Consider the following 20,092-nt stretch of genomic DNA (forward strand, 5'->3'; position numbering starts at 1 on the left):
GCTATCCATGGCTATGGCTGCAGCATTGGGCTAAACTTCTCCAACCATCTCTTCTACCCTTTCAGCTACACCTTCTTAGCTCATCATCTCCAAGCTTCCCATGGCTGGAGCACCTACAAAAACTCTATCAACCGTCTCTTGCATCCTTGCCATGGCTGCAATATTGCACTCCAAGGTTTAATCCTCTGTATCTCCCTCTCTCCAAAAACATTTACTTCTTCCGCCTCCATCTCTAGCTCATCCAAAGCCACCATCAAACCCTCTTACTGTAGCCTCTTCCTCTCTGTAGCAATGTCAAACTCTACTACTCATAGGAAGCCAAAAGATGAGGTAGAAAGGGTTGTCTTGTAAAACACCAGAGATTCTAATGGAGAGTGGGTGCCTCAGGTGTTCAGCAAAGGCGCTTGGGTCTTCATGCAATCTGCAGCCACCGGGCCTCATCGTGTTCGAGATCGTGGCAACTTGGATCAACACTGGAAAGGGAGGCTACTTGGGTTCAAAGACCATAGGATCAATGTGACGGTGGCTATTGTTCAACATGTGTATTCAATGCCTAATATGCGTTTGAGGCACACTAATCCAAGAGCTTTTCCACCTAACTATAAGTTGCTTCTCTTGTTGTTGCAATAGACATATGCATTGAGTATGCTAGTAGGTTTATTTTGAGACATTTGATATCTGTGTAGATATATTTCCATCAAACATGGTTGAGGAGCAACCATTAAGAAGTCTCTCTGGAACCTTTCAAGCTCTTCATGTTGACATTGGTGCCATGATGCTTCCCGGTGTGCAACCATCGACGCTACTACAAAGTAGAATCTTCTTCTACTCACACACATATGTAGTGCCCACCTTTGAGCATGGTTATGGTAAGATCTCTGGAATTGACATGCCATCGCTTCTTAGCGTGGAGTGGCCGCCGCGCAGCCTGATGTTTGGTCCATCTTATCCATAAAGGAGAAGATGGTTTCTGACATTCTTTCCTCGTTGAAGTTTGGGAAGGCTTCTAGGTCTGTAGGTCTAAGTTGGTGTTGTCCCGTGCATGTTTTTGTGCATTTATTTAAGGCCCTGCCTTTCAATGTCACACCCACTATGTTTATATGCAAGAATGTGTCTTATGAAGCATTACAACCCTTGTTAGGAGAGAATTGGGGATATATAGAGGGTATGCACTAGGGAGATAGATATCGATGCAAGGTAGGGGCTTCGGGTATTGGGATACGGTACTTAAAAGTCCGCACAACTTTGTATATACGCTTCCACTACGAGCGGTGGATGTGTAAGACTGGGAAATGGATACCTCTTCAAAGCCTTGAAGGTAATCTTGTGACATTTGACATTCGTATTGCAATGCCAAATGATGTCTCTGAAACTGTGCAAGTTAGTGAGATCACTGGACCCTTTCTAACATACGAGAGCATTTGATGATCATGGGTCACGAAGGGATCCAAGATGCCTACTTTCGTTTCAATCGACGCAAGGTGAGTTCAATTTGCCCCTTTTGTCGAGTGAATTTGTTTGAGCAGTCTTCTGACTGCTTGTTCTTTCGTTGTAGATTGGGAGGCGAATGGAAGCAACCATGAAGGTGCAAGAGGAGTGGATGCTTACTGGAGGGCTTCTTTTGGCGTGACTAAAACAAACTTCATTAGCAGGCTTTTATGCCAATCTTATGTTAATTGACTTTTGTGCTAGCATGTAAATGGCTACATCATATAATGGTGTCAGCAATTTTGTCAATTTGAAATAGTTTAAGCTTACTTTTTTAATGTGTCTTGGTGTCTGAACCTTTTTTTTTCCTTTGGGGGGGGGGGGGCGGGGGGCGGGGGGGCTATATAAAGGCTAGGGTTTAGTTTCACTCCTCACAGTCCCACGAGAGAGAGAGAGAGAGAGAGAGAGAGAGAGAGAGAGAGAGACAACAGAGCTCCACCATGGCAGCCCATGCTAGCAGCTCATCCCATCCCACACCAGCATCAGCAGAGGCACACACGCCGCTTGCGCGCTTTCTGTTGTTCCTAGAGGACACGGAGTATAGAGGTCTTGATGACCTCTACAGCTTCTTCACCCGCGCACGGTGGATCTGCAAAAAACAGTGGATCTTCACAGTGACACCTTGCGGGAATTCATAGAGTACATGGACACCCACATCCTCAAATACACTGTCAAATTCCATGGAAGTGACACGGAGTGGGTGCCTTGTGATCTGCTGCGCTACATACATCAAGGTGACCATGCATTCTCCAAGAGGCTTGCACGCTTCGAGGAAATTGCGTTGGAGGCACGCCACCTACGAGAAGTGCCCGCCCGAGAAAGCGGCGGCCTTCAAGAAGCGCAAGCTTGGCAAACATTTCTTGTCCAGGCTTGCAACAATTTTCTTTCTTGTGAATGAGGAGACTGCTGGAGAGGATGTGGAGCTTCCACATCTAGCACTAGGAGGTGTGCTGCACGAAGCAAAGGATCCCAAGGCCACTGCAGTGGACACCTCCAATGAGGGAGGTCAACTGCTGCTAGAGTATCCCAGCGGGTTGGAGGGGGCAGTTGTTGGGTATCATCAGCAGGATGTCCCTTCTGCTGCACCTGAAGACCCTTCAGAGGACCCCAACACGATCCCCGAGGTGGAGACCAGCCGCCTCCAGGCCTTAAAATTGACTCCCCACACCACAAGGACTGTGACTCCTTGTGTACTTATTCTAGGCTTCCTATGAAGCTTCCCAAAGTATTCCAAGGCTTCACTCAAATTTGCAAAAATATTAAAACAACGAGATAAAAACAACAAGTTCATGATACATGGAAATTCACAAAAAAACTTAAGAAGAAATTGAAAAATCTCACTACCACCACCACTTTTATATATATATATATATATATATATATATATATACACTTGGGATGCCTAGGACTCATGGTTTAGGCTTCGTTTGACGCTTTATAGAAATTCTTGGGCTTCAAAATGACGCTTGAGCTATTTCTTAGAAGCTTCCTTTGAAGCCTGAGATGGCCAAGGACGCCCAGATGGGCTTCAATTTTAAGGCCTGGCCGCCTCTCTAGCATTATTGTGGAGAACGAGGAGTTTGTTTTTTTGAATGATTTGGAGAAGGCGTTTGGATTACGGCTAGACGAGAGTCTAAGCCTCTTATGTGCCCAAACAGAGTTCGCTTCGGAGATTATAGTTGCAGAGCAGGCAAACATCACGGAGGAGGAGTTCTTAGCAACCCAAGACAAGGTTGTGGCAAATCAACAACCTCTACCTGTTGAGTCACCTGACTCTGATGCCCCCATTGTTGATGAGAGGAGATCGTCCCTCAACCTCTACCTCACACCAACTATGGACGACGACGATAGGCTGCATGCGGTAATTGTCTTCCTTGTGTAATTGGCCATCCCAATGTATTTACCTAACACAATCTTTTGCAGGATGTTTTGGATATGGACGTGTGGGCAAGTCGCAAGGGGGGAGAGCGCAAAGTTTTTGGCCCGCAAGCAGCGCTTGCAAACTACACCGCGCAAACTACCCATGGGCGACATCTGCATTATCCACAAGGACTTCTCGCCCCCGATGGACATTTTGCTTGTCAGCAAGCTCCTATGCTTATCTAGTATACCTCAGACTGTATATGTTATCTTTCTTGTAAAAAAATCCATTGCAATGGCCACTTTTGGCACAGGTTACCCAATGCTGTGAAGCCAGACGCAATGAAGTTGTGCAGCGCCTCCTAACAGAAAACCTGTAATCAGTCCCCTTTGTAATTTCACATATCAATACAATATCAGTTTCACGTGTACTTTCCCATCTTGACTTGCAATTCGGAGTAAATACATGGATTTCAGTGAAATTTAATTTTCTAGCAAATTTAAAGTGAGTCTTCTTTGTTTGACAACGGGGCTCCCAACTTGCCAGATGGAGGGGTCAGTTCATAGGCAAGTAACTGTCACAGGATGTGTAGATAGCTTTCAAATGGTGTTCTAAATGCATGTGTTGTGCCTGATTTGTCCCACAAAGTGCAAAAAACCCCTGTCCCCACAAGACAACGATTTTGGGCAAAACAAGTGCACTTGTTTTGCCCAAAATCGTTGCCTTGTGGACAGGGGTTTTTATCAGTGTTTGGGCCAATGCAAACATATCTGGTGCCTCTAGGTGTCAATCAAAGCCATTCGGATTGTCTTTAAGTCTACCTTAGGTACAGCAAGTTGGAAATGCATTGGTTGCAAAAGAATGTCAGTGAGCACTTTGTTGGGCTTCAAATGACATTTGAAAGACTCCTATATCATCTGACTTGGCCCTGGACGTGCAAAAAGCCCCTGTCCACAAGACAGCGATTTTTGGCTAAACAAGTGCACTTTTTGCACTTCCAGGGCCAAGTCAGATGATATGGGTGCCTTTCAAATGCCATTTGAAGCCTACTGTGAAGGTTTTGTACATGTGTTGCAAAATACTCTTCCACACCCCCCCTCCCCGTCTCCCCCTCCGCGTTCAATGGCATGGGAACTCAAACCCCCTGACAATGCACAGAAGACTTACAAAAAATAACTGAACTCAAATTAAAAACAAAGAACTTAAATGATATAAGAAGCGACACATTGCAATAGAGTAAACCATCATTTCATTTCCAAGATTGAAGTCATTACAAATCCATTACATAAAAGTGTTGCTATACAGATTACATCCTCAAGTCCCCTCGTATCCTACGGCAGGCTAGTGCCAAATCTGTCCTCATAATAGTGATGCGCTTGGCATGGATTGCACACAAGTTTGTATCCTCTAACAAGCTTACTAGGTATGCCTCTGCAGCTTCCTGGAGTGCTTCGAGGCCGATGGACTGCATACGTAACTCTGTATTGTAACTTTGCAAAATCTCCCTACATGTCCTTGCAAAAGGAGCCCTTCGGATTAGAAGCTCCACACTCTTCTGATAGTGCCGGATCTCAGCAAAGGCTCGGCTAAATCTGCGCACTCTGCGAGGTCGCCTCTGCAGTGCCGCTGGTCCATCTTGCTGTCGTCGGGCGGGTTTCTTGTAGAACTTTGACTTGTGGCGGTGCTTGGGGGCTGGGGCAGGATCCTCTAGGACGAAGTCCTCATCAGTAGACTCCTCCTCTCGAGGTCTTGTGTCCGACGGGCATGCCCCCATTCCCCTAGGGAGTGTCTTCCCTACTGTGGAAGTCCTGACACTCCCAGGTATCTGCTGTCCTCCCCATGGTGGAGCAGTGTCTTCGGAGTCTGTCTCCGTGCGATCGGAATCCGACTCCTGTTGGCCGCCGATTCGCATGTTCCTTCATGCATTTTTGGGGAGGCTGCGATGACTCACCCTACGCTGGTCGCTTGGTGCCCTTGCCTGTGGTGCTCTTTGGACAATTCTTTTTGGCCGTTTGCTTGGTGCGTGCCATGGCTGTGCGAGTGAGAGGAGTGTCAGTTTGGGAGAGGTGCTGTGTGTTTATGAGAGGGGTTTGACCTATTTATATAGAGGGGCCGTTCACACGCTGGTAAATGGCCACAAAAAATGGACCTAAATGAAGACTCAAACGTTACCCTTAACACGCCTTAATGATAAAAATAGACAGGATCAAAGGCAAACAACTTGTTATCCACTCAAAATTTATACTATCAAAATTGCAAGAGAATACAAACATATCTAAGCAGCTCTTGCCAAGACTTTTCCTATCCTAATCCTTGAAGCTCGCCACACCGCATGTCGCACTGGACCCTGTGATGTTCTCCACCTCTGAGCCAATCTGCGATGTGCAGATCGACGTGCTTCCTTTGCCAAAAGTGACTCCTTATGGCAATGGTCATTGAAGAGAGCACCACATTAAGTATACATGTTGATCTAAGCATTGCCCAACACTATATTATTCTCCCATAACCTTAGGTCCACCATCTTGCCATGGATCTATTCCTTCTTTTCCATAGCTATAATGAAGGCACTAGCTTACAACATGCAAGCTCAAGTGGTGATGGCATGTAGATGAATTCCCTCATGCTACATTATACCAAGCAACTAAGTTAGCTTGACCTTCTTGTGCCTATCTTGTGTCTAGTAGTGTCCTCAAGAAAACCTCCCAACAAGAAGGTAAGATCCTTGAATACATATGTATGAAAGGAGCACCACAATTAGTGTACATGTCCATAAGAGCATTGCCTTGTTTGTTTCATAGAAATCCTTGGCTTTCCTTCTCATCATGAGTATGTTGCCATTTGCCAACCACTACCATCCTACTACTATCCTTAGTGCCCACCACAATTAGTGTACATGTCCATAAGAGCATTGCCTTGTTTGTTTCATAGAAATCCTTGGCTTTCCTTCTCATCATGAGTATGTTGCCATTTGCCAACCACTACCATCCTACTACTATCCTTAGTGCCCACCACAATTAGTGTACATGTCCATAAGAGCATTGCCTTGTTTGTTTCATAGAAATCCTTGGCTTTCCTTCTCATCATGAGTATGTTGCCATTTGCCAACCACTACCATCCTACTACTATCCTTAGTGCCCACCACAACTCAACATCAAAATATGCTCTTGCTGCTAGTATTCATCAACAAGAGAGCTTTTCAATTGTAATCCTATTTAGTATACATTTCCACTCAAACCTTGCCCTAGCATCAATGTTTGTATCACGAATTTCCTTATGTTGCACATCAATTCCTTGATACCATTAATCATCCATAAGATTATATAACCTTTGATTCCATTATGTCTAGCATAGATAATCCAAGAAGGGAGCTTCTGTTGCATTCTTGGTGCCTTCACGAACTTACCACATTTGGCATATATATCAACTTCAAGAATTGCCTTGCTCCATCATTCAGTTACCTCCAACTCTCTCACTCGCTCTAGTCTCTCCCATCCTTGGCATCTCCTAATTTAGCAAGAAAAACTACCGCTATACATTTTCAAAAACATCATGTAGAAATTATCTACGAGCTCGGAGAGGGGTGGGGGTGGCTATTGATGCAAAAGAATATGCTTGCAAAAAATTGACATTATTAGCCCTCCCATGAGCTAGGAGCATAAATATACCTCTAGATCATTGATGATAGCTTGTATGTGTGCTTACCTTGGTCCCAAACCTTCATGCATGTGTCCCATAACACCTTAAGAAAGTGTGTCAACAACAAGAAGCAAAAATGTGAGAAATGAATCAATATGGTTCATCATCCCAAAGTGAAGCATGGACTCCAATGTAGTTGTCCATCACGCAAAATTGGTCGTCTTAAGACCAATGATATGTTGCCTAGGCCCGATTCACATATAGGTCACATGTGGAAAGCAAAGCTCACTTTGGAGATGTTAAAATATATATATGCAAAAAAGGCTTATACAATAATCCAAACAAAGTGAGGGAAATTATTATGGGACGTAAGAGCCTAAGGAAGAATGGGTGGAAAATCATACTGCTAACATGTTGAGATCATGAGAGAATAGAATTGCATTTCACAAAAGCCTAGCTTAGAAATGAGCCCAAATAGGTTATGAAAAAGTGATACAGGAAACAAGCTACTCTTCTTTTATTATAAGTATACTACTATATTTAAGGCTTTAAAGAGACACAAATACTAGAATAGTCAAGGGGGTGAAGGATCTAAGGGCAAAGAAAAAACTATTGCTAAGAGCAATGAAGAATCTACCACAGTGTGCCCAATAAAGAGCAAGATGATATTGAAGGGCCAAGCCAATCTCCTATTGCTCCACAAAAGCTCCATGCATATAGGTGGTGTGAAAATGCATTCCAAACTAGCTAGAAAACTTGGTGGGGGTGCTTTGGAGATTTTCATAGCACACTAGCCCCTTTCATCTATATCCTTAGTATTTAAAACAACATATCGATTTTTTTCTTGTATAAAATATTTGTCCAAATGCACATCCATCATTGCTTAATCTTCAAAAACCTAATCACTAATCTTACCTTTTTACAAAGATGCGGTCCTTACAATCATCTGCATATCATCATTCATGACACATGTGGGCTCATCAAAGTTCCAATCATCATCTTCTTCCTTTAAGATAAATGTGCTTGGCACAATACCTATTAATTGCTCTTAATCACCGCATTCTTGCAAAAGTGGAATAAGAGATTCATTGAAATTCATTTCTTCCAAACAAAACCAAGTTGAAAGTTCATCTTGTGACTAACAAGTGCCAATAACTAAATCAAGGCTAGAGGAATCACACATCTTTAGGACTTTTAATCCCGCAATGATGTATAGGAGGCATTGTCCATCTCCAAAACATCACCAACACCAAATACATACTGAACTAAAACTTACCCAATCATTCAAGCTCAATGCCATTTGTTGCTTCTCATTCTTCATAACTTCACAATCATCTTCCCCAAACAAAGAGTCTAAAAATGTGCATGCATCAACACTTCCATTTACTGAACTAATCAGGACAACATTGTCATGTGTTAGATTATCACAAACCTTGGGTGACAAGCCCTCCCCTTTGGTTTCTAGTTCAATTGCATCTTTAATAAAACATTAGAGAATAAAATTACTTTTGCACTTTGTTCTTCCTTTGTTGAGGCTTTGTGTTGATCACAAACAAGTTGAAAAATTGCTACAAGCTGAATCACGGACTTCTTTTCACACTTCACATTTCTTTTTGCATGTTCCTCATCATGGTTGCCTTGTGAAGATGCTAAATTTGCTACTTAAAAAATGACCTCTTTAATGTATTCCTTCTCTTCCATGTGCAATGGTGACAACACTTCATTAGAACTTTGGGCTAACAAAGTCAGAGAATCACTTCAAACTTTAGTCATGTGCATGAACTGGCTTTCCCTCTAGAAGCATATTCATCCACCATGCCTAGCAAATACATCAATTATATATTCTTCACCCATGCAATGTGCAATGAAGCACCAAGTGAGCTAGAGCATTTAGAATGCACTTTGTGTTGCAAGGTGCAAGAAAGACCATTGAGGAATGTACAAGCATGTCAAGGATGATCACAATAGTGTACGCCTAATTGTGCTAGGATTGCAAGAAATGTATTTTTATAGGCTCGATATGTAGTCTCCAATTCTTGTCGAAAGCCGCTGCAAATTCCTCAACACATCTTCCATAGACTCTTTATGGCTAAAGTCTGAGGAGGAGGCTTCTTTGAGAGTGCTCTAGCCACATTGGATGTGCTTGTTAATGCCATCATACCATAGCTTGGCTTTTGCTTGCCAGGCAAGAGTGAAGAGATTCACCACCATAACCACTTCATTATCCTTTCTACTAATTACTCATGAAAACTTGAAGCTATACACATGGCCTTCCTTCATATAATTTTTAGGAAAATCCATAATCACATAGACCAATTATGCCCTTGCATAAGATGCAAATTCAACCCCTTTGTTGCACCTCTTTGAGCTTGATGGAGACCACAATAAATTAAACTTTAGGCTTAACATGCAAGCCCATCATTAAAGGTAAGGCCAAAATTGTTACAAACCAAATGTGCTCAAAATTTTTGCATCAGGTAGCACCAATTTATGATTGAAAACACCACGCTCAGTCTTGTAAACTTGAAGGTTGCCAGGGGAGCTCAAAAATTTCGGGAGAAACTAATGGAAAAATAACTCATTTTTTCACACATTCTCTTATACACATGCATATATGCACACATAGACATATACACATTCATACATGCACCGGCATGCACATATGCCCATAGACATATAGACATAGATGAATGTGCACACACACACTGACATACAAATATGATAACAAAAATTCCACGATAATGAGGACACCACTTTAGCAATGCTAGTACACACACACCACTCTCTCTCATGCATAAGAAGGAATAATGGTGGTGGTGGTGAAAATGATAAGCATGGTGGCACACAACCATTCTTGTGAGAAATTTTTGGTGTAGGAATAGTAGCATGGCATACAGCTTTGGGGGAGGGAATTTATGATGAGGCGTATTTTTAGGGTCACACACAATTGAAGCAAGAAGAAGTTTTGAGCATGCAAATAAAATGAAGGTGCAGCATTGTTGTTGTGTAAGCATATCACAAAGTGAGGGGTTATGTGTGTGCATAGCCCTTAATTGATGAAAGAAAAAGACATCGGCGGGTACATGAAACTTGTCTATTATGTAAGTAAATCTTTAAACAAAACAGAGAAAAATTACACCACCATTGCAAAGGAAGTTCTTGTTGGCATGATTTATGTAGTGAATAATTCTAGGCACTACTTGCTGGATAGTACACTTGTACTTCATGTGGACCACCAAGCTCTAGTATATATAGTCAATAAGGCCTTTATGATTGGAAAGATAGCAATATGGATGATGATATTATAGGAATTCAATTTTGTCATACAATGCACTCCACATAACAAAATTTCATTGCTGACTTCTTATCCCCCAGTTAGAAAGTTCTAAACTAGAAATGGGAGTGGTGTTGGATGAGCTTATAGATGTCAACCCTTTCACAATAACCGAATACTAGGGGGGATGATTGGGATGAAACATGAGGAAACTTTCTAATTATTGGACTATCAATTTCCACCAAAATCGACAAAAGACAAGAGAAGGGCAACTAGCATCATTAAGAAGCAGGGAGGGATTTCACAGTCCTAAGAGTACTCTTTAAGAGAGGCATAGATCAGGTGGTTTGGAGATGTATTCCATAGCATGAGAAAAGGGAAATACTAATAGAATCGCACCAAGGACTGGCAGGGGGTCTTCAAAGAAGAGAGATCATGCCAAAGAAAATATTTGAGGTAGGATTGTGGTGGCCTACCATGAATAAGGATGTGCATTATTTCACAAAATAGTGTGATATATGACAAAGGATATGGCATTGCAATGAGAAGGATAGGATGCACATACACCCAATACTACCTATGGGGCCATTCATGAAATGGGTGCTAGACTTTATGGGGCCAATGAAGCCAAGTTCAAGGAATACTCAATGCTGATACAAAATAGTGGTCATGGACTACTTCACAAAATGGCCTAAAGCCATGGCATTTTGGGGCAACACAGGCAAGGAGGTAGCCTAATTATTGTGTAAAAATATCATAATAAGGTTTACGTGCCCTAATGAATTAGTCAGTGACCAAGGGAAGAACTTTATCAATGATGTCATTGAGGAAATCAGGAAGTACAAGATCATACATAAAATATCCATGGTGTATCATCCCCAATGCAATGGTTAGGTAGAATCCACAAACAAAACGCTAGTGAATATAATAAGGAAAATTGTCGAATCCAATACAATAGACTGAGACTAGAAATTGGATAGTGCTTTTTTGTGGGCTTTCAAAACATCATATAAAGTCACAACTAGTATGAGACCATTCAAAATGGCATATGGTACCCCTTTGGGGCTGACCAAGGGCCTAATCATGCACATACATTCAGTAACCATGTACAGGCATTAAAGCAACCTTTGTCTACCATATTAATTACACAAAAACCCTGACACCAATCTCTCTCTCCTATGTCTTAATCATGTTTAAATCAACATCTCTGACCAAGGGCCTAATCATGCACATACATTCAGTAACCATGTACAGGCATTAAAGCAACCTTTGTCTACCATATTAATTACACAAAAACCCTGACACCAATCTCTGCATGAGGAGATGGAAGAAGAAGATAGGTCTTGCTAAGAGGCCAATAAAGAGTGCATAAGACTCTGGATTCAAAGCAAGAGAGAGGGGCATCACATGGGAGAAATGCTAAGAAAGTTAGTGAAGGAAGAGGCTAAGTAGAGAGGAGAGGCCTAAAGGAGGAGAAGAAGCAAGACCATAAAGTATCTACTATGAGCTTGAGCTTGAGCTAAATGCCCCAAAGAGAACCCCAAAAAGCATGATAGTGAAGAGGGTGAGGCAAAAGCATCCAAGTGAGGCCCCAGTTGTGAGTGGGTGAAGGTGAGGTAAAAGGGTGAGAGGGAGGGTGATGCATAAGCATCCAAGTGAGCCCCCAAGTTGAGAGGGAGGGTGATGCATAAGCATCCAAGTGAGGCCCCAGCTGTGAGTGGGTGAAGGTGAGGTAAAAGGGTGAGAGGGAGGGTGATGCATAAGCATCCAAGTGAGCCCCCAAGTTAACCCCAAAAGCATAGGAGTGGGGTTTGAGAATGAGAGGGCCCTTTACAAAGGATATGGGGGGCATTTATGCAAGTAGATAATGGGGGTTTACTAGGCATGAGTATGTTTGTGTTGAATTTTTTGTTCACATGTGGATGAGAAGATACAAAGGGTGAGGTGGGAGGATAAGATGAGGTAGCTAGGAGGAGATAATTTTAAAAATGAATTTATACATTTTATGGGTTTTTACAAAAAAGGGATGAGTATGTTGGGGTGGAATTCCTTTGCTATTCTATTGCTATACTCCAAAATGCTTTGGCCAATGTTGCTAATGAAATGCTTGCCCACTCTCACAGAGAGATAGAGAACACACCACAAGAGCGTAACACTGTGTATCAAGATACTGAAAAGAATGATACAAGACCGATTGTGCTCCAACAGAGAGTGCTCTACACCAGAGAATGTGCTATGAGAGGATGTGCTCTTTGCTGAATGTGCTAGAATGAAGGTGATACTAGAGAGAGTCTCGTGGGTGTAGCTATATCTAAACATTCTACTCATAAACCCCTACTACCTCTCACTCCTATCGTCGAGAGTCATAACGAGGAGGAAGCTTCAACACACACAAAATATAAGGAAACCCCCTCCACTTCAATGTCCACTATTCAAGGAACTCTCGATTCTTTTACCTCCATACGGAAAACACCTCCATGTTAGAAGGTTGAGCAAAAGGTAGGAGGGGAGTAATGGCGTTGGAATGGGGGAGAAGTCATCTGATTCAATCACAAGCTAACCTATATCAGTGTTTTATTCTCTCACTGCCTCAATATCAACCGCCGAACTGAGCTTTCTCTCTTCTTCAACATTGAACTCCTTAATCACATGAGGAGTGTCCTCCTCTTCAGCAACATCCTCAACGGTGGGACTAGCCTGACGAGAAACCGTGTCTTCACTTTCATTTGTTGCATGCGGCTCTGTACATTCTTCATCTGTTAATTGCACGTTCATGTGCAAGAAGCATAAGAAGGCATAAGAGTATTCCATCAAGCGGCATTTTCTTTTGTGAAAAGGGCATGGCAAAGCTCTCTTCTTATCACATGGTATCTTGTGCCAATCCCTGTTTAACCTCTGCTTCTTCTCCGGCGACACCTTGAGATTAAAATGAATGTGATTTTTCCCATCAATCATCACTGGATCTTCATTTGTGAGCTCATCAAACTCTTGCTTTGCCTCTTCAAAGTATCCGGGATGGCTAGAAAATGTATCCTTCAGAGAAAAATCGCAATTGAACATCAACGAAATTGAAGGGTGCAAATCATGACGTCGACATTTGTAGAGGAAGTCATACAACAGAGTTGCAGCAAGTGTTTCTTTAATCTCTTCGTCCACATCAAACTCGACTTGAACTTGCGCCATGGATGAATTCAAGGGTGTAGATAAGACATGGAAAATATTAGTTCAAGCAATGAATCAAGAGACAATTGGTCTTAAACAACAAATCTTTGTGTGGTGAATGGATTCAACATAACGCGAGAGGAGATGCCAGAGGAATCCAGGTATTCCTCCTCGCGTTGTAGTGAATCTATTTTCCCTAACGCAAATAAAATTGTAGCTTAGTCAAGGACCTCTTCTCGCGTTATGGTGAATCGATTCACCATAATGCGAGGAGGAATATTGTGCTTCCTATGGGACCTTCGCTCGCGTTATGGTGAATTGATTCACCGCAACATGATGACTTTTTCATCCTTTGGCGCCGCCTCTCACGTTATGGTGAATTACAAATAAAGATACTTCTCAAGTACCCATACTGAGAGAGGAGGTGTCAAACGAATTAAAATAGTCTTCTTCGCAGTCAATTCACCATAATGCGAGAAGTCATAGGTTTTCAATTCACCTTAACGCGATGAAAAGACAAAGCAAGGAGTTCTACACGAATGAAACCAAAAGAACGAAATAACAAAAGAAGAAGGAAGCACAAAAGAGATAAAAATACCAGGAAAACGAATTGTATACAAACGTCGCAGGAGATGGAGATGAAGGAGGTTGTCGTTATCTTTGATGGAGATGAAGGAGGTTGGAGGTTTGTCTTTGACGTTTGATACAGGAGGATGAAGGAGGATGATTGATGAAGGAGGGTTGGAGGAGATAGTCGTTGATGGAGATGAAGGCCATTGGTGGGGAGATAAATGAGAATACGAACTCCAAGAGAGGCAATAAATGAGATGGGTATCCTAGAGAAGCAATTAAAAACCGTTTTTAATGCTATGCGACATATCAGCGCCGCATTTTTACCCGCCATTCCATGAATGCCATGTGGCAGCCCGCCATGTACCTAACACGTGTACACGCTATAAAGACTAATCAAAGCAAGAGAGGCAATTAAAAGCCCTTTTTAATGCTATGTGACAGGTCAGCGTCGCCTAGTCGCCCTGGCAGCCCAGCAGCATGTGTGTTTACTCTAAAGACTAATCAAAGCCGTTAATCACGCCACCTTTTCGTCCTCTTATCGATTTTTCCTTGTCCGTCCTCCTGCTTGCCTCCAGGTGACTTCCGACTATCCCCACAGTACTAAACCAATATTCCACCTCCTGCACGACAGTCTCCATCCATTCCCACGCAAGAAATGTGAGTTTTTGTATATTACTTGATTGTTTTGTAAGTTTCTCGTATATTGCTTGTTTGTTTTGTTTTTTCTTCGACTGTTTGTCCTCTGTCATTGTTTTTTCTTCGACTGTTTGCCTTCTGCCATGGTGATTCGATTCACCTTAAAGCACACGACGGGCCATTAGAATCTCAATACGGCTCCATGTGTTATGGTGAATTGAATCACCAAAATGCAAGATGGAATGGTAAGAGATTCGCGATAATCCTCCTCCCGTTGTAGTAAATCGATTCACTATAACACGAGGAGGATTGTTTTGCTTTGACTGGCCCTTAGTCTCGGGTTATGGTGAATCAATTCACTATAACGCAAGATCAAAGGGCAAAGGATTCATGATAATCCACCTCTTATTGGTGTCAATTAATTCACCTCCTACACGACAGTCTCCATCCATTCCCACTCATAAAATGTGATGAACGTGTATTACTTGATTGTTTTGTGAGTTTCTTATATATTCCTTGATTGTTTTGTTTTTCCTTCGACTGTTTGTCCTCTGCCATTGTTTTCTCTTCGACTGTTTGCCCTCTGCCATGGTGATTCGATTCACCTTAAAGCAGACGACGAGCCATTAGAATCTCAATACGGCTCTATGTGTTATGGTGAATCGAATCACCAAAATGCAAGACGGAATGGTAAGAGATTCGCGATAATCCTCCTCCCGTTGTAGTAAATCGATTCACTATAACGCGAGGAGGATTGTTTTGCTTTGACTGGCTCTTAGTCTCGCGTTATGGTGAATCAAATCACTATAACGCAAGATCAAAGCTCAAAGGATGCATGATAATCCACCTCTTATTGGTGTCAATTAATTCACCATAATGCGAGGAGGATTATTGTGTTTCGGTGGGCCTTCATCTCGCGTTATGGTGAATAGATTCACCATAACGCGAGGAAGTGCATATTGCTTTCTTGGCCACCCTCTCTCGCTTTATGGTGAATTGTTAATCGTGTACTATTGAATAGCTAAGTTTTCTGCTCTTGCTTGCGTTTTCAGATGGCTCGTGTAAGGCATACAGCTAGACCCATTGACAATGCAGGTCCCTCATCTAGTGGGAAGAAGATGGGCACTCTGAAAGCCTCAAGATCGAGGAAATCAAGCAATCCTTCCCGATTATCCAAAATGCAGCCTAGACTAAGGCGTTTCGCAGAGCATTCGTCAGCTCTGCGACAAATCACAAAATTTATGAAGCACCCGATTCCAAAATTGCCTTTCCAGAGGCTTGCCAGGAGAATTTGTGAGCAAAATGGAATTTTGTTTAGGTGGAAGGCATCGGCCCTGTTTTGCTTGCAGGAGGCCATAGAAGATTGGATGATTGAATTTTTTTTTGGATAGTTACGTTCTTGCTGCTGCCCATGCACACAGGGTCACAGTGATGAACAAAGATTTTTTCAGCCTAGTAGCCCTTCGTTTTAGATATGATAAGTTACTTAGACCAGTTACATTTATTGATGCACGAATGGTGCAAATTTTGGATGTCCGTCTTGTACAAAAAGTGAGAATTGAAGAGGTGACCGAGGAAGGTCCAGATCATGAACATCAGACTCGGGTAAATTTTCTGACAAGCGCTCAAAGGGAACATCAAGTGGCAATGCTTGCATTGCAAACAAAAAGAGAAAATGTTCGCGCACTCCACGCTATGAATCGGGAGGCGCTTCAATTTTTGTTGCCGAAGTTCTATGTACCCTTTAATATTAGAGGGCAAAGATGTTATTTCCCGATTCATGCTGAGGAGATAAACATTTTTTTTAATCCTAAAACTGAAGTCAACGACAAAGTGCTCAGATGTATTTTAAGGTATACTCTTTTCTCTGTCCTCCCACAATTTTTCATTCTTGGCTCTTAAAGTTTATGCCTCACTCTTGATATGTTTCCTTGTGAAGTTTTGTTATTTCGCAATTGCCCGAGGATGTACAGCATCGAGTATTCCAGATTGATTCGCTGGTCTTAACACTGTTGCTAGTAAAGTCAGTTCCGTATCTCGATGTGCTGAACTGGTTTCGGGAGGTCCAGCTGGACGATGCTCAAGTATTTTTTTTGGCATATCATGAAAAGTGAGTTTGTCTCTCTATCTCTCTTGCATGATGTTTATACGAATCACCATACACAAGTTATATAGTGCTTCCTTTGGATTGAAACTAATAGAAATCTATTTGGATGTGATGCAGTTCCCATTGGAGTCTTGTACTAGTCGATGTGAAGACAATGTCATTTACCTTGCAAATTCGACATCTGGTGTCCATGGCAATGTTTTGCTGTAAGTTAAAATCATTATGATACATATTATTGTTTGAGTTAGAAGTCCGGATTGATCAAGATAATGATTGGTCTTTGTTTACAGTGGTGTCAGGAAACTAATGGTAGCTTATGAGAGCCTGAGCATGGACATCGACACCCTAGATCGATCGACCATTCGAAGGGTTAGTGTCCCCAAACAAGAAGATGGTTACAGCTGTGGGTGGAGGGTTGCACTTAATGCATTGTTGCTGCTACCTACGGAGCATTTTTCAGCTCCGTTCAGAGGATGTAAGCATTTTTCAGCTCCCATACGTATGCGTACTCTTGTTTATCTTCTTGTATATTGTCATGTTGATCTTATTTATGCCTTGATGAATTGTGATGGCAGTTTTCATCAATGTCTCGCTACGTGGACCTAGACATCCAAACATTTAGGGAGGAAACGATTGCGAAATTGATCGAGGTCGCTGAAGTTATGCCTCCAAACGGCCTAGTGGACTTCATCCCGCCCAATCCACGAGGGGGGATAGGCCCCCATGAGCCTCTTACATGGGCTCCGTAATTGGGAGAAGAGCCATGGCTCCATCCTGAAGCCGATACCTATGGGTTCCAGTAATAAATAGTTTTTTCCTTCTTCCAACAAATGTACGTTTGTACATATGCAGCTACACATGTACATTTATATTTTTTACACATATTTAGTGTTATTGGAGAGAGAAGAGTCAATTGTAAATGCACTTTAATTTGAAAATCAGAGGATCAAATTTGCTACTGTGTTCCTTCACTGCTTGTTTTCTTACTTTAAGCCTTTTTTGTGTACATAAAAATTCAATTGGGGAATTTTTACCTTCATTACATTGTTTTAAACAATAAAGCATTACAAAAGCAATGTTCTGAATAGATAAGTTTATTGCATATGGAAAATACATTGTCACCGTATACATGGTCACATCATATATCTTCTAGTGCCTCCAATTCATGTGGGACTGCAACATCTTTACAAATGATCTGATGCTCTCTTCTTTTACTTAGCTTCCGACCATCGCTTGAAGCAAAATTAATCTGGAGGATTGTGAATAGCTACTTCTAATTCTTTCCTAACATATTCGAGAGTCCAATTCTCTTCCACTTCCAATGTCAATGATGGGTGACCCTGTCGAATCATAACTATATCTATCAAGCAAGAGTAGCTGCCATCTCTTGTATCTTGGTCCATGCTTTCCCAGTTGTTGTTGATCCATCGCCACCTTCTATAAGTAAATGACATGCACAGATGTTGCCTGGCAATATAGTATCTGATTCCAAAATATCATTAGGATAATTTTTCGAGTATAATCAAATAAGCGTTGTAACTGTTTCACAAAAATACATTTGAATGTTATAACACTCACCGAAATGCAATGTCGGAGGTGTTCAATCGACATTCGATCAAATCATCTCCCTTTGATGATTTCACTCTCCAACCTTTGTCAAACAAATGATCAAGCCAAGCTTCATCTATATCTTTGCATACAAAAGTTGTTCTAGTTTTTCTCAATTGTTTACAATCAGAAAATAAATCAACAAAGCATGCAATTGGAACAAACAAACTTAAGTGGACATTTCTTGCACCAATGCTAGGCTTCATAGCACATTTAATATCATTAAATATTTTGGTCCTGTATGACTCTATCACTTTTGTATCAAGCAATGGCCACTGAGGACTATCAAGTGCGGGCAACGGAATACGTTCCAACTTTCCATGTCGACTCGATTGAGTGGGCAAGGTATAAAATGAGTCATAGAAATATGTTCTACTTCTTGCGAGATCACTTGGTGCACGACCTTCATATTGAAGTTCCCCCACCTCACCATGTATGACATTCAAGAATCCCGTCAAGCATTGTGCAGGCTCCCACTCCTGAAGATTGGATGGGTACAAATCTGTGCAAGGCATAAAAATGTATATCAATCACCTTATTTGCAACATTGAAATACAAAACACAAGCACTTACAATGTGGTCTGTGTCTTGGAAGTCCTTCCAGTGGTCCCACGTTGATCTCTTTTTGCATGAATATATACTGGATCAACACTTCTTTGACAGTTTTCCCTCCTAGTGCCATCTTAAAGTCAAGGATCCTTTCTTTCCAATGTTTGGCTAAGTCTTCAGATGCCTTTCCCTTCACTCGGTAGTGGCAACGTTTTCCTGGCTGCATAGTGACCCAAGAGTACTTCCTGTATACTTGGGGAATCCATTCTTCGTTCTCGTCTTTTATGTTATACAACACAACAGATGAGATACTGCTCCTTGCTCGTTTCAGTCCACTTTCGGGTGCCATGAGAGATTAACAGACGTATGAGAAAGAAGAAGTAGCAGAAAGTGGATGACTGAGCTAACCACTTTTGTGGATCAAGGAGAGAAGAAGAAATGAGGGACGGTGTGTTCTTTTGGGCACCAAAGATGTTTCGAGATTCAAAAGTGGAACCAAGTTGAGGGAATAACCAGGAGAATGTGTATCTATCTATTCCAAGCATTCAAGCTTCATTAGTTCTAGGGGTGGTGGAAAGAACTTTTAAGTGCTCCACGTCTAACACAGGAATGTGGAAAACATTCTTTTATTGTGTTAGGTACTGACAAAAAAATGGTTTTAAATATTTTAAGACAAGGTGATGGTTTTTTTTAATATTTCATGAAGATAAGAGTTTCTCCACGTTTTAGGTGGGTTTGTACAGAGGTCCCACCACCGGTGAATATCGTTCGTAGATTTCATGTCACTCAATCTATGTGTCTATTATTATATTATTATTGAAACAGCCCTCTTTTGAGTCCAGAATTTTCCTAATGGAAGCTTCTTACCTCATGGAGGTTCTTTGGTCGTGGCCACTCATTTATTACCTTAAGCTTCTCGGGATCCATTTGGATACCCTTCTTAGAGATAATGTGGCCAAGATACTTAATTTCTTTAAGGAAAAACTCACTTTTCTTCCCATTAGCATAAAGCTTATTAGCACGCAATTATTCAAAAATTGACTTTAAGTGCTCTTTGTGTTCTTCCATTGTCCTAGAATAGATAATTATATCGTCGAAGAACACTCTAGTGTATGCCCTATGCTTCCTAAATAGTCTTTCCATTAACCTATTAAAGGTTGCTGGAGCATTTGTAAGACCAAAGGGCATTACTACATAC

General features: G+C 41.7%; 1 protein-coding gene and 2 pseudogenes across 1 annotated transcript; 2 read left to right on the forward strand and 1 right to left on the reverse strand.

The window, feature by feature from the left end:
• Positions 1-291: 291 nt before the first annotated feature.
• Positions 292-1,630, forward strand: LOC147611966 (uncharacterized; annotated as a pseudogene).
• A 598-nt stretch (positions 1,631-2,228) lies between these two features.
• LOC147611967 (uncharacterized) lies at positions 2,229-3,659 on the forward strand. The gene is made up of 3 exons (XM_086784153.1): positions 2,229-2,542; positions 3,028-3,349; positions 3,412-3,659. Exons 1-3 carry the CDS (start codon positions 2,229-2,231, stop codon positions 3,592-3,594), a joined length of 819 nt encoding a protein of 272 aa, XP_086640279.1. The 3' UTR covers positions 3,595-3,659.
• A 955-nt stretch (positions 3,660-4,614) lies between these two features.
• Positions 4,615-5,421, reverse strand: LOC147611968 (uncharacterized; annotated as a pseudogene).
• Positions 5,422-20,092: the final 14,671 nt, after the last annotated feature.

The sequence above is a fragment of the Cibotium barometz genome, chromosome 46 (assembly GCF_041138505.1).
Source record: "Cibotium barometz isolate CiBa-2024 chromosome 46, ASM4113850v1, whole genome shotgun sequence".
Lineage (NCBI taxonomy): Eukaryota > Viridiplantae > Streptophyta > Polypodiopsida > Cyatheales > Cibotiaceae > Cibotium > Cibotium barometz.

Bases quoted from the DNA above. Each gene is read 5' to 3' on its own strand.
- LOC147611967 (XM_086784153.1), top strand. From the start codon at position 2,229: ATGCATTCTCCAAGAGGCTTGCACGCTTCGAGGAAATTGCGTTGGAGG. The intron at 2,543-3,027 runs GTATCATCAGCA...TTCAATTTTAAG, and splicing joins TTGGAGGGGGCAGTTGTTGG to GCCTGGCCGCCTCTCTAGCA. The intron at 3,350-3,411 runs GTAATTGTCTTC...AATCTTTTGCAG, and splicing joins ACGACGATAGGCTGCATGCG to GATGTTTTGGATATGGACGT.